The 15,307-nt window shown below is 42.2% G+C and overlaps 1 protein-coding gene across 1 annotated transcript in view; it reads left to right on the top strand.

Annotated features, from left to right (window-relative positions):
* LOC150075208 (extended synaptotagmin-2-like) overlaps nucleotides 1–15,307 on the top strand; it is a 301,413-nt gene that overhangs the window by 33,406 nt on the left and 252,700 nt on the right. Inside the window, exon 5 of the mRNA XM_090388399.1 lies at nucleotides 14,149–14,547. Coding sequence (XP_090244525.1) covers nucleotides 14,149–14,547 — 399 coding nt within the window. The remainder of the gene's footprint in view (nucleotides 1–14,148; nucleotides 14,548–15,307) is intronic.

Genomic DNA, 15,307 nt, shown 5'->3' on the forward strand with positions numbered 1-15,307 from the left:
GAAACGTACCAACTGTGTGGTACTACACTTAAGGTGGTAGAAAATGAAAAAGACCTGGGAGTAATTGTGCAGGCAGATATGAAGTTTTCTGAGCAATGTAGACAGGCTGCCAGGGCAGGTCATGGGGTTTTGTCAATGATATATAGGAATTTTGCTAGCAGGGAAAAGGAGGTGATTATCCCTCTGTATAAGGCAATGGTCAGGCCACGCCTTGAATACTGCGTACAGGTCTGGAGGCCTCATTTTAGGAAGGATGTAGATTTACTTGAGCGTGTACAGAGAAGGGCAACAAGATTGGTGAGGGGAATGAAGGGATCCTCTTACCAAGAGAGGCTTAAGTTCTGCAAATTGCAGTGGCTGGAGACTAGGCACCTGCGCGGTGATCTGATTGAGGTATATAAGGCCTTGAATGGGTTGAGCACGCTGAATTCTGATGGGATTCTTCCACTTGTTTAGATTACGAACCTAAGGGGGCATAAATTCAAATTAAGAAAGACAGATGTAGAATAGATGTGCGGAAATTTGCCTTTAGCCAGCGGGTGGTTAATTGCTGGAACAAACTTCCATCTGTCGTTGTGGAAGTTGATAGGTTGAATAAATTTAAGGAGGAACTGGACAGGCATTTGGAGGGAATGGTGCGATTTTTTTTTTTTTTTTTTGGCTGATGCTGCATAAGCTCATACATTTGCTTTCTTGCATCACATGCCACTACTACTACTACTACTATAACCAAAAATTACTACAAGAAGTTGTTGAAGTCATTGTTTTATTATTGCTTTCTTGAATCAAAGTCATTTTCATTTTAAGCAATGAAATGGTCTTGTATGAAAGAATATTCTTTAATAAAATCTGCAGATTTTATTATTAAAGTCTGGATTTTTTTTTTTGTTTTTCATGTTTTTGAACTCGTTCCTTTTCGACACGAGCAGTGCCGGATTAAGGCACGGACTAGTAGGGCCGTTGTCCGGGGCGCCAAAAACAGAAGAACGATGAGGCAAGAAATATATATATCCTTAGTAAGAGGACGCCAAAAAACCTTTCTGTCCTTTGCGCGGAAATGCCTTGATCCGGCTTTGGACACGAGAGGCTTCTTCGGTGGCTTCCAATCTTTTATTTTTGCATAATATTACTACCCGCTGCTTACTGTACCAAATCAACGTTAATGACTGAGTTAGCGGCCTTTAGGAAGCGACATCATTTCCGTATCTTAGCATGAACTTACTCTATTGAATCAACTACTTACCCTACTGAATCAGCGTTAGTGACTGAGTTAGCATCGTTAGCGCCATTTAGGAAGTGACGTCATTTGCGTCATAAAATCTAACAGCCACCTAATAGGAAGCGACGTAATTTGCATCATTTAGAATCTAAACTGCTAGCTTTCTTACCAACCAATTGCGGCATTTCCGTTACAAGAAATTTCTTACCAATCGATTTTAATCTAGTGTCACCATAGATATTTTCACATAAAAAACTTTGCCTGAGACCGACTAACTGAGCCAAGAAGTGAAAAAAATCCAATTAAAGTTCATCGCGTCATAGAACCCCGGCCTTTCCCAACCGGTGTGAGGAGGACGGTGACGATATCACTGTGCTACTACATATGTATGTATTTTGTCTGTAAATTGTGTGTGTTCTCTGGTCGATTTTCCTGTTTTTCTGGACAAAAAAAACTTTGCTGTCTACTCCTGAGATTGACTAACTCAGTCACGGAGTGAAAAAAGCCCATTAAATTTCCTCGTGTCATCAGCGGGATTCGAACCCGGACCTTTTCTACCAAGTGTGGGGAGGACGGTGACAATACCACTGTCCGGACCTTTTCCACCAAGTGTGGGGAGGACGGTGACAATACCACTGTGCTGCCGCACAGGCAATATACGGTACGTACAGGCCTAACTAGTGAAACGTTGGTCCACATGCACCAGACGAACTAGTTCTTGCCAGCAAGCATGCCCCATTTTAAGCAACCACCGCCACTTGCCTGGATACTGGAATATTGCACGATGGGTCCATAGACTCGTGTTCCCTGCGTCATATACGAAGGCGTCCGTCGGTGTGTTGCACAAGGTATTTAGACTCATCCGACCAGCAAACTCGTTTCCAGTCCTCACTTGTCTAACCAGCATGTTATTGACACCACAGCATTCGCCGTCGACGATGATCAGCGAAGAGGAGAGGGTGTCTCTTGGGTTGTCAGCTTAATAATCTCATAGGTCTGAATGTGAGACGCATCGTCAATTTAAGATATTGTTCTTGCATTCCTCATGTTGTACTGCGATATTAACTGTCACACAGTGACCTGCCATTGAGCTTGTACAATGTGCTGGCCTATTCACTTACCACAAATATCCACCTTCTGTACTTTCAATTCCCATTATCGTGCTTTCTTTATGCACACCAGAGCATAAGACGTACCCACGTTTTAGAAGGCAATTTTTTGAAAGAAAAAAAAAAAAAATATATATATATATATATATATTATTGTATATACACAGAGTTGGCTTTGCAATAGCAACATCTACATATCTCATGACGCCACCTTTTCCCCCGTAATATGGTCCGTACGCATCTTGGCATGTTTTCCTCAAGTTGTTTCAGGGTGTTCTGTGGCAGTGCTATCCATGAGTTGCACAATCTGCTTCGTATGTCCGCGCATTTTCAGATTGAGGGGTCGTAGCATTGAATGTCCATTTCAGTCGGTCCCAACCGTGCTCAGTGGGTTGAGTTCGGTGGCCATGGAAGTAAGTGTAAGTGTAAGTGTGTGTTGTTGTCTTACGGCACCAGGGGTTTCCCCCATCTCCGCGTTGCTTTCATTGTGGTGAACCAGTTCACTGGGAAATGCCAGAGATTTAAAAGTGTGTGGGAATTGTTCATGTGTTGTGTTCTGTACCGTTGTTCATCTGGTCATTTAGCCGTTGGACCCCTATTGAGGCCCAACGTTGTCCCACTTACGCCCCGTGGAGGCAGACCAGGAACCCAGTAGCTGTAGATTCACTCTGGCAGGTCCTGCCGCTTAATTTCCTGGGATTTCGGCGGCTAGGACCTTAAAAAAAAAAAAATAAATAAAATAAAAAAATAAAATAAAAATAAATAAAAAAAAAAAAAAAAAAAAAAAATAAAAATAAATATATAAGTAAATAAAAAATCTGCGCTGGGGTAATGTCGCTTTGGTTTGCTAGGCCGAGTTTTGGGCGTAAGGTAATTTTATCATATTTAGTTTTTGACGTGTGGGGCTTTCGCTATGATGAAGGTAGAGAGGGGAGGGAGACCGAAGATTGGGGGGAAAAGACAGAAATATGGGGCCAATAGAGTAGATAGCCCCAGTTTTCAGTGGGGCATGCCCATGCCCCACCAGAGTAGAAGTTTGGGGGTGGAGGAGAAGGAACAAAAAATGTCCCCTCCCCCCAAGGAAGTGGGAATAATAGGTGAAGAGGGCGAGGGTGTCCTCTTCAGATCGCCATCAAGCTGTTTGCAACTGTGCTGCGTTTAGTCTGTTCTCTACTGTCTGTGCTGCATTCCCCCGTCCTTGCTTTTCTCTTCCGTGTGATCAGCACTCTTCTTTTCCAAGTACTGGTCCTCTGCAAGGTTTCAGTTTTTTTGTCACATTTGGCGCCGATTTTTGTCAATCTCTGTGTATGTTGCTGTAGATAGCTATTAGTGTTTTTCTCCTGGTGAATAAGTCTTGCGCATACTGGGAGAGTGCCCTATATTCATCCTCAGTGTCCAGGAAGTGGTGCTCCAGTCCTTTTGGGAAGTATCTTAACCTTGTTATTAGTAGCCCTCTGAGGTCTTCATAGTGTTGACAATCATAGACTATGTGGCTCCAGCTTTCACTTTCTCCACATATGCAGTTGGGGTCCTCAACGAGTCGGAAGCCAAACAGCTTCTCCTTGTAGGGTCCGTGTCCGGTTAATAGTGTTGTCATATGGTACCCTGGGAAGTACCACGGTGGCTGCTTTGGGTATATTTTCTGGAGGTCTGGTAGAAATCTTTTTGTTACTTCGCCTTTTGTAGTCTCTGTCCATCTTCTCTGCCAAAGATCTAGGAGGTGGGTCTGTAGCCTATTTTTTTCGTGTTTTAGGTTGCCCGCCGGGTCAGTCGTGTATCCTTGGTGGGTAGCGGCCACTCCCCTGGCCAGCAAAAACAGTAGCCCGGCCTGAACTGCCTCCAGGTCCAGAGGGAGCGCTCCAGCAAGTACCTGCAATGCTGGGGTACTTACCGTGCTGCAGGCGCGCGTTGTTGATAGCAGTATGGTCCTTTGGGTCATTTCTAGTGTTCTTTTGTTGACTACCAGTGTCGTTTTTGGATACCAAACCGCTGCTGCATAGGTGATTGCAGGCAGGAAGGTTGTTTTATAGTAAAGCATCAGTGCTTTTTTCTTGAGTCCCCAATCTTTCCTTGTGATTCTGGTTACCAGTCCAGAGTATCCTCTGATTTTTCTTCTGATGTATTTCAGATGCCGCTGGAACGTCATGTTTTTATCTAGGATAACGCCCAGATACTTCAGTTGGCTCACAAATTTGATTGTTACATTGTTGATTTTAATTTGCGGGGGTCGTCGTAGTTGCAGAGTCCCCTTTAGCAGGATCGATGAGGTCTTGTCTGACGATATTTTCAGCTGGTTCTTTGATGCCCATTGCTGCAGCCGCTGCAGTGCCTGATTTGCCAGCGTCTCCAATTGGGCCCTGGAGTCCGCCTCTACCGTCAATGTCAAGTCGTCCGCGAAGGCGTGTACTGCCACAGAACCCAGGTCCGTAGTCAGGAATTCATCGAGGACCATTGTCCACAGAAGCGGCCCAAGCACCGATCCCTGCGGACATCCTCTGTGCACCTCTCTTGTTATTTTTTGATAGTGTACATTGATTTCCACTCTTCTTTGTGTTAAATAGCTTTCGATTACTTTGTAGAGGTTAAGAGGCACCTCAGCCTCCCTCAACCTTGCCAGGACGCTTGGCCACCAAAGTGAATCAAACGCCCCAGCAAAGTCAACAGAGATGAGCAGCAGATACTTTCGTCTACAATCCTGGAAAATCCTTAGCAAGTTTCCCAGTGCGTCCACGGTTGAGGATCCTGGTCTGAAGCCATACTGATTTCTGGCATGTAGGCCTGCCGCTTCATAGTGTTTTATAACTCTCACATGGAGTAATCTTTCAAACAATTTGCTTGCCACTGGGAGCAGTGCGATGGGTCGATATGAATCCGGAAATTCTGGATTTTTGGTAGGATTTTTCAGTATTAGTTTTAAATTTGCTGTTTTCCATGCAGTTGGGAAATGTCCTGTTTCCAAGCATCTATTGTATAGTGTTAGGAGTAGGTGCGGATTGTATTCCACGGTTTTCTTCAGTATTTCAGGCTCAATAAGATCGAGGCCCGGGCATTTTCTATTTCTGACCCTACTAGCGGCCACGCTGAGTTCATCCAGGGTGAAGGGAGGCTCAATCGCCTGGTTTCTGTAGTTATCGTTTCTGTAGCATGTCTGTTTCTGACCTGGCATAGTTAACATATTTGGTTTTTGATATATTCTGTCGAGTATGTTATTCATCGACTGCTCCCAGGTTGTGGTGAGATCTCCCTGCCGAGTCCTAGTGGTAGAAATCACCTCCCCCCTAGGCAGTCTATTGGTTGTTACTTTGTAGACAATGCCCCAGGGGTCATTGTTCCCTGCTGTGGAGACCAAGGACTCCCAAGAGCGTCTTTTACTTGTCTTTATGGCGTCAGTGTACCGGTTTCTTATTTGTCTATATATTTGCCTCAGGGCTTCAACCTCATTTGCTGGCCATGTTCTTCGGGCCCTCTGGAAGTCCTTCCTACTCTTGTTCATTTGTCGCCGGAGCATGGCAATGTCCCGGGTCCACCAGGGGACTGCGCCCAGTCGGGGTTGTTTCTTCCTGATAGTTTGGTTGCTGATATCTATCATCAATTTAGTAATTGCCTTCTGCAGTTCGTTCGGATTATTCTGTGGATCTAGGGACGGAGGTTTGTTGTTAACCGCTGTAGTTAGTAGCTCTTTGTATTGGGGCCAATCTGCCTTGGCAACTGCGTATCTGTGGGGTGTTTGTATATTTGTTGTTGTTCTTGGCAGCGTTCTTGTTACTTTGCAGGTGATGACTCGATGGTCCGAGGTGGTCCAAGCGTCTTCCACCCTCCAGTCGGTCACGTGGTTCGCCAGGTTCCTAGTTGCTAGAGTGATATCGATGGTGGCCTCCCAGAGGGTGTTGCAGAATGTTGGCAGATGGTGCGGTTGGTTCAGTACAACAAATTGTGATCCTATCAGATAGTTTTCGAGTTGCTGCCCATTTGTTGTTCCTCTTCTGTCGGCAGTAACGCTGTGCCATAGTGGAGAGCGACAGTTTACATCCGCTCCTATAATTATTTTTTCATTCGGCAGAGTGTTTTGGAGACGGCGCAGGTAGTTGATTGTGGTCTCAATTTCCTGTCCTGGCCTGCTGTAAAGGGCCACTACATATAGGGAGCCTAGTGCTGTAATGAGCTGGGCACAGGCAGCCCAGGTCGTGCACAGTTGAGTTACTTTTGTTGCAGTGATTTTGGTGTTCCTGACTAGGACCGCTGCCCATGGGGTGTCCTCCTCCGTGTGGACGGCCTTATATTGCAGTGGATACCCCACCACCCGCTTTGCGTGAACGTATGGCTCCTGCAATATGATTATGTCGGTGTCTTCCTCATCGGCCCTGACCCGGATTTGGTCTGCCACTGTTTTGGCTCGTTGCGCGTTAGTCTGGATTATCTTAATCATTGCGGCCATGGAAGTACGGAGAATTCACTTTCATGTACCAGTTAGCAGCCTGCCTGGCCTTGTGGCATGGCGCGCTTTTTTTTTTTTTTTTTTTATAGACGCCAGAGTTGCCTGGATACACTGTCATCATGAAGGAGTGTACTTGGTCGGAAACGATAGAAAGGTAGGCATTCCCATCGAGCCGTTGTTTAACGGTGATCAGAGGAGCCAGAACATGTTGCTAGAACAGTCACAAACCATAACACACCCGCTTCCAGACTGCTGTACACCAATATTGCACCTAAGTGCCATCGCCTCATGTTGCTTTCACCAAATGGATGACCAGATACGCCCATCAGTATGATAGAGTTGGAAACAGGATTCATCGGACCAGGCGACAAATTTACACATGTCAGTGCTGACCTGCCCTTGTAACGGGCAGTTTCTCCTGTCTCACAGTCAGCATGTGTATTTGTAATGGCCGTCGACTGCCATGGCCTATACATGCTGATGTCTGAAGCATAGTCCACATGGATATTGCTGAGTTGGGGGAACCCCGGTACCGCATACACAAGGAAAGCCCATGTGGATATTGGTCTGTCTTGCAATACCTATTTACCCTTCTCTAGGACTCTCCCACGACAAATGATTTTGAATACTTCTGCTCGCCTGTCTAATACTTTCACTATCTGTTCCCTTTTTTATCTCTTCTCAGTACAACTCTTTGTCTTCCCCTCACTCTTTTTCCTGGGACTTCTTCTTCTTCCTTGCTCTTCTGGAGGAATCGCTCCGTCAGAGGTGTATTCTATCGTCCTTGCCTGGTTTGGCTGCTCGTACCTTGGACGGATGTCGAGAGGTCCCTTCCTCGTGATTGATTGTGCCTCCTAGTAACTAAGTGACCAGTCGAAAAACACAAACAACACACTACTCACATAACGCACATTACTGACTGACACCGATTGGTTTTGCAAATTTATGCAGAGTACTTACACATATTTGTGGGAACTCCCGGGAACTGCCTGACACATCATGTCAGGAATCCTACGTTTTACTGTGTAGTTATCTGGGCCACTGTACGGCGGTGCTGCTGTATTATGAGACTGGATGAGACATTTGACGCTCACCTGGAACGTCGACACAAATGGCTGCTGCAAATGTGATCTTTGGCTAGTTCTTCGACCGCTGTTGATGCAGTTTACGGGAGAACTTAACCATGTCAACTGTTTTCGAGAAATTAGCATCTGTACGTATTTTCCACACAATAATTTCATATTTCAAGTCGAAAAGATGAACAACGACCCATTCTTCCTCGCAGAGACTGAAAAACTTACTGTTATGTAGTAGTAGTAGTAGTAGTAGTAGTATTCAAAGAACTTATCTTGGAAGCTACTAGGCTTTACATACCAACTAAGAAATATTGTTCAAGGTTTAGGTCTAAATGGATGTCAGATGAACTGATGAGGCATATGGCAGAGAAGAAACATGCATGGGATACATACAAATTAACACGTGACACAGAAGCCTATGATAGATACAAGTTGATCTGTAACCAAGTTACAAAGGAGGTTAGGCAGGCGAAGGCAGATTACGAGAAATCCTTGGCAAGGGATGCAAAGAAAAACAGCAAAGAGTTCTTTACTTATGTAAACTCTAGAAGGAAGGGGATGAATCAGATTGGTCCACTTGATATCGATGGGTCAACTTTTGATGATCCTGCTCAGGTAGCTAACAAACTAAATGAATATTTTGCATCGACATTCACACATGTGGAGTTATTTAGCGAGGGGAAAGCCAGGGGTGTATTCAACTCTAGCAGTAAGCTAGAGAATCTTGAAATAACTGGGAGTAAAGTGGAGGAGAACCTGTTGAAGATAAACACAAGAAAGGCACCCGGGTTGGACGGGATCTATCCAGTTATATTAAAGGAGGCAGCAAAGGAAGTAAGCAAACCCTTAGCCATAATTACGAGAGCTTCCTTGAACTCAGGGGAGGTACCCATAGACTGGAGATGTGCAAATGTGACCCCAATTCACAAAGGAGGATCAAAGGCTGACACAAGCAATTATTGACCTGTGAGCTTAACTTCTGTTCCAGGAAAATTAATGGAGGCGCTAGTTAAAGAGGCACTGCAGGATCATTTAGACAAGACTTCAGTTATAGCTGGGACACAGCATGGTTTTGTTAAGGGGAAGTCTTGCCTGACCAATTTGATTGGATACTATGATGCGGTCACAAAGGAACTGGATGCAGGGAATAACTTTGATATTATATACTTGGATCTTAGAAAGGCTTTTGATACTGTTGCACCTGGAAGACTGCTGCACAAATTGGAGCAGTGTGACATTGGAGGCAAATTGCTGCTGTGGATAAAGGGGTGGCTGAGGGGGAAAAGACAGAGAGTGGTAATCAATGGACACTGCTCATCGTGGACTAATGTTATTAGTGGAGTCCCTCAGGGCTCAGTGTTGGGTCCATTATTGTTTTCTGTATTCATAAATGATATTGATGATGGTATATCAAGCTTAGTGTCGAAGTTTGCAGACGATACAAAGGTAGGCAGGGTTATCAAGGACATTACTGACACTATGCTGCTGCAACAGGAACTGGAAAGGTTGAGCAGATGGGCTGAGAGGTGGCAAATGAAGTTGAACATTGACAAATGTAAAGTACTACACATGGGAAACAGCAACCGCAGAGCAACGTATCAACTCTGTGGTACTACACTAACAGTGGTAGAGAATGAAAGGGACCTGGGGGTGGTTGTGCAGGCAGATATGAATTTCTCTGAGCAGTGGAGACGGGCTGCAAGAGTAGCTCATGGTGTATTGTCAATGATATTGGGAGTTGTCAAATTCTTTGACAACTCCCAATCACTGATGAACTCCATCCACAAGTTTGCCTCTTCACTTAAACTGCAAAGTGACTAGCTCACATCTAATTATTGTAGCTTATTATTTGTTATATTATTTTTCTATTCTCTAACGGATTAATTATTACTTGTTTTACCGGTAACTTAACTTAATACAATCCTCTTTTGTATATGCTTTTATTGTTTGAATCTATATCAATGTTTATCGTCCTGTTGGATTTCATATTATTGTTATTATGTTTGTTGATCTGATCTCAGATACACTGTTAATGGTTACCTGTTGTGTATCTTTTTATTAATAAAATAAAATAAAATAAAATAAAAAAATATATAGGAATTTTTCTAGCAGGGATAAGGAGGTGATTATTCCCTTGTATAAGGCAATGGTCAGGCCACACCTAGAGTACTGTATCCAGGTCTGGAGGCCTCATTTCAAGAAGGATGTAGAGCTGCTGGAACGAGTACAGAGAAGGGCAACAAGATTAGTGAATGGAACAAAGGGGTGCTCTTACGAAGAAAGGCTTAAGTTTTGCAAATTACAGTGTCTGGAGACTAGGCACCAGCGAGGTGATCTGATAGAGGTGTATAAAGCATTGAATGGTTTGAGCATGCTCAATGCTGACGGGAATCTTCCTCTCGCTCAGAATAATCACCTGAGAGGGCATAAATTCAAATTGAGGAAAGACAGATGTAGGATAGACGTGCGGAAATTTGCCTTTAGCCAGCGAGTGGTTGGTTGGTGGAACAGACTTCCATCCCTTGTCGTGGAAGTTGATAGCCTAAATAAGTTTAAGGCTCAGCTGAACAGGTATTTGGAACGAACAGAGGGGTGAAGTGGAAGTGTTTTTTTTTTTTTTTTTTTTGGCTGATGCTGCATAAGCTTGCTTTCTTGCATCAAATGTCTGTACTAATGCTAATGCTAGTATTAGTGGCATCTGATGCAAGAAAGCAAATGTATGAGCTTATGCAGCATCAGCCAAAAAAAAAAAAAAAAAATCACACCATTCCCTCCAAAATCTTATATCAGCTGTTCTCAAATTTGAGCTATCACCGGCGTCACAGACCAGTCCTTCCTTACACAGCGGGGTGTTGCAACTGCAAAAACAACTCGGTGTATTTGAAATACCAATTCACAAATGCTTACTCAACAACATGACCGTGCAAAACGAAAGTTTTACACGGTCATGTTGTTGAGTAAGCGAAATGTAAAACGAAAGTTTTACTTATATAACGTCAATTAGTTGTAGTTGTTACCGTCACGTTCACCATTACTTATTAAAAAGCCGCCTGGGCGTTTTGACTGTAGCGTTTCTACAAAGGGTACTAGGAAAGTTTTGCAATACAGCTTTGTTTATTTAATTTTTTCAAAGTAATTTCCTCTACATTCAATACACCTCTCCATCCTCCGAAACCAATCTTTAAACCAGTTCTGCCAAGTTTCACTAGGGAGTAAAGCACACTCGTTGTTCCAAGCCCGTAGAAGGTCCTCATCACTGGAAAACCGCCTCCCTTTTAGCTTCATTTTCACATGCGGGAACAGTGCAAAGTCGCAGGGGGCAAGGTCTGGACTGTAGGAAGGGTGCTCGAGAAGTTTCAGTCCTGTCGTGGTCAAATATTCGGTGCAGGCTTTGGCGCGGTGAGCTGAGCATTATCGTGATGGAGGTAACCAGGTGTCCATTCTTGACTTTGGCCGCAGGTTCTTCATAGATCCAATGACTTTAGGCAGGCATTGTTCAGTATACCACTTAGCTGTGACTGTCTTCTGCGTGTCCAAAACGACACGTTCCACAATTCCACTCGATTTGAAAAATACAGCTCTCATTTTCTTCTTTACAGATCGGGATTTTCTGACAATTACGGGTGTGTCGTCATCATCAAAGACCCAAACTTTGTTTTGAGCCTTGGTCGGCAGATCGTAATAGTACAGCCAAGTCTCGTCACCTGTCACGATGTTGTTCACATACCGAGATTGTCCCTTATCAAACTTTTTTAACATCTCCCGGCACCAAGTCACACGTCGTGTCATCTGCTCTTCAGTCAGTTGATGCGGCACCCAGAGAGAACAAAGTTTCTTCACGTGCAAATGAACTTGCAGAATCGAACGAATTGCTGGTGCATTTAGGCCCAAAGTATCCTCTATCTGTTGGTAGGTCACTAGCCTATTTTCGTCAAGTATTTTCCTCACAGCAGTAACGTTTTCCTCCGTAACTGACGTTCGTGGCCTTCCCGGCCTCTCAGAATCCTCCAGAGTGAAATTTCCCCTTTGGAATTCTCTATACCACCTGAATATCGTTGTACGATGTGGACAATCATCATCTAGTGCAAGAGTCATTTCTTCTAAGCACTGGTCTATGGTTAAACCACGCACGAAATTATACCGCAAAACTGTCCTTATCTCATTTCGTGACCACGATGCCATCGCAAGCACTTTACACTCTCACTACTAATGAATAACTGAGCACATCGACTTGGCGCGGCGGCTACTATTCACGTATGAACATGTCTCAACATGCAGCAACAAGCAGCTTCCTGTGATTCATTGTTGCGTCATATTGCAAAACTTTCCTAGTACCCTTTGTAGTAATGGCTAAAGATAAAGCATCACTGCATGCACTTAGTACACGTTCTTTCCATAAGACGCAGGGAAATTTTATGCAACATTTTTCAAGAAAAAAAAAAGTACTTCTTATAGTTCAGGAAATGCGGTATTTTTCGAAGCTGTTGCAGAAACAAAATGTTTGCATACAAATAACTTCTAAAGAAAATATAGCGAACCATGTACAAGTTCTGTTTTATTTTTTTGAGTTCTTCTGCCTCTCCCCTTTCTCATTACAATCGTATTATTCGATATGATTATCCTTATCCTAATGTAGTTGGTTAATTCATTTGTATTTTCTGTCTTTTAACTCTTATTTGTGTTTGATTATCGTGTGAATCATATTTTTCTAGGTAATTTACAATTTTGCTATTTAATTTTTATTAGTAGATGTTACTTTGTCGATTGAACTGTCGGTATATAATTTACATATTGTCTTTCAGTTTGTTTGATTTGTTTACTAGTAATTGCATTAAAAAGTTTTGTCATATTAGGTCACCCAAGAACAACCTCAGTCATCCATATGTATAATGCCCATAAACTGCATGTGATCTCTTGTCGGTTGGCTTGTTTTGCTGTACGGAAAATTCGAGTTTTTGAAGAAAACATCTTGTTAGTCTCGCTAAGACCGAATAACTCAGCCACGGAATGAAAAAAAAGTTCATAAATATTCTTTGCATCGTTGATGGGATTCGAAACCTTTTTTTCCCACCCAGTTTGGAGAAGACATTGATAATAAGCTCTATGTTTTCCACGAAACGAATTATCGAAGGAACTATATTGTGGACTTGTTTTCTGTTGTAGTATCTACCTTGATCGCCTCCCATCGGGACATCCACATCCTTTCTTTGTTGGCAAGCCGTGACAGAAATACAAGTGTCTACTGTTGGTATTTCCACAGGGCTGATACTCTTGAATAATTGTTGTTGTGGTGCTTTTCCAGTAAATTTTCTTTCTTTTTAGGTTTTCTTCTTAAGTGGATACCTGGATTCGTTCGTTGGGTTAAGAGGAGTTGAGTTTTTCCTAATTTGTTTTCGGCAGCAAAAGAGCTACAGTATATTTTAAGCAGAATCACTATGGCGCTGTGATTCCCCAGTGAGTACAGGCTTCTGTCGTTTAATTTCTGAAATTTTTAAAAATTTCGTTTTTAATTTTTTTCTCATATGCAGATGGTACTTGGAACCTTTGTTGCAGTACTGGTTTAAGTTTGCAACTATCCGTTCATGGTGGTATAATTTTGTTTTAATTTCACAAGTTATTATTTGAGCACATCACGTTTTATTTATTTATTTATTTTATTTTTTTTTTTGTGGGCTGTGACATCGGCACTTATTTTGAGTACTTAATGTACCTTCCATTGAATATTTATAAATATATATAGAAAATATGTATGTTTGTCGAAGGTTTTGTAACCAGTTCATTTTGATTGAATAGACAGACAGAAAATCAGAATTTATTTCTCGTTAATATTTGCAATCGTATTTATAGTTTTGGTTTCTTTACAGGCTTTTCTCTGGGCTATTTTAGGGCTATTTTTCTACAACTTTTCTGATTATTTTTTTGTAGTCATAATTCTCCTTATACAGTATTTATGTAAATAGGTATTCATGTGTTCTTGACATAAGGTCGAGTAAGTAATTTAAAGATATGCTGCAATCATATTTTGAAAAATGCGTTGTAGGAATGGTTGGACGTTTTGTTCTGGTTGATAGAGTCTCGTTTAGCAAGGTTGATTTTTTACATTTTTGTTAAGAAAAATCTTGATGCACCGCATTTTTGATGTAATGTAAGATGGACCACGTTAATGCGAAGATTGCAGTTTTAAGTAAGAACTCCACCCTTCATATATAGGTGGAGTATACCAATTTTTTTTTTATGCAGAAATGAAATAGAGTCCTTGATGTGTCTTTAAGATTTGTGCATTTTTCTGGAATGGCTTCAAATTCGCAGGTCCCTGAATCTGAGCCTCACCGTGAGGATGTAGAGGACCTTAAAAAAGAACTTATTCCAGAGCCTGCTCCTCCACCTGATTCTGAAATTGAAGAATGCGTTAAGAAATTTGACAAATCAGTTAGCGATACCATTATTCTTGTGCACTCAACTTTGAAATCAAACGTTTTAGGAATAATTGGTGGATTTAGTTCGATACTTTTTGGTGCTTATCAGTTTGGTTCTGGTGGGTGGGGTACCTGCCCACTGTTTTTACTAATTGTTGGCGTAGGAATTTCATTTTGGACTCTACGAGAAAATTTGGTAAGACAGAGACAAATACGCTCATCTGTTCGTCGTGCAGTAGCCCAGAATGAGAAGGGGTGTATTATAGCCTCATTACAAGATTTACCATCTTGGGTAAGTATGAATGAAATAAGCAAGAAATTTGAAATCGGAACAATTTTCATTTCGCTTTAATACTTCACATTATTTGTGATCTGCCGATAATATCTCTCTCAATCTCCCTCTCACACACATCAGTTAAAGAATTTTAAGTTATTGAAATTTATGCAAAGTTTGCAGTTTAATACTGCTGAGAGGGGAAATATTGGTTATTGCATGCTGATGAAGCAGCCATCCCGATAAACTCGTGCAGCAGAAAGTGTAAAGGGTTAATTACAGAGAAATATAATTATTGAAGTTAGCCATAGTGAAGAATACCTTGTTTTGTCATTTTAGCATGTTGAAGATAAGATGAACTGGCATCAGAATCGACAAGGTTATTAGATCCCATTTGAGAACCTTTTAAAAAAATATGTATTTAAGAAGGTAGCAGAGCATTCTAGGGAAGTTTGTTCAGAACAAGTTTACCAAATTGCAAAAAAAAAGTGTAAGGATTTGCTGGTGGAAAACAATTTATGTATTAAATTCTATAAAAAAAAAAAAAAAAGAAGAAGGTAAGCAACTGCCATTATCAATCCACTGCATGATGGAAGCTTCCTCAACAATTGATGTTGAGGGAAATGGACCATAATCCATTGACCATGAAATGGTCAGTTTTCCAACCCACACTGGTCCAGTGTGGGTTGGCAGATTGACCATATTTAGCAGTCAGGAGTTTGAACCCTGGTCTACTGAAAGAGCGTGCGCCACTGCACTCCTGCTCCTGACTGCTCCG

Source organism: Mastigoproctus giganteus, chromosome 14 (genome assembly GCF_048544385.1).
Source record: "Mastigoproctus giganteus isolate SK-2022 chromosome 14, ASM4854438v1, whole genome shotgun sequence".
NCBI classification, from domain to species: domain Eukaryota; kingdom Metazoa; phylum Arthropoda; class Arachnida; order Uropygi; family Thelyphonidae; genus Mastigoproctus; species Mastigoproctus giganteus.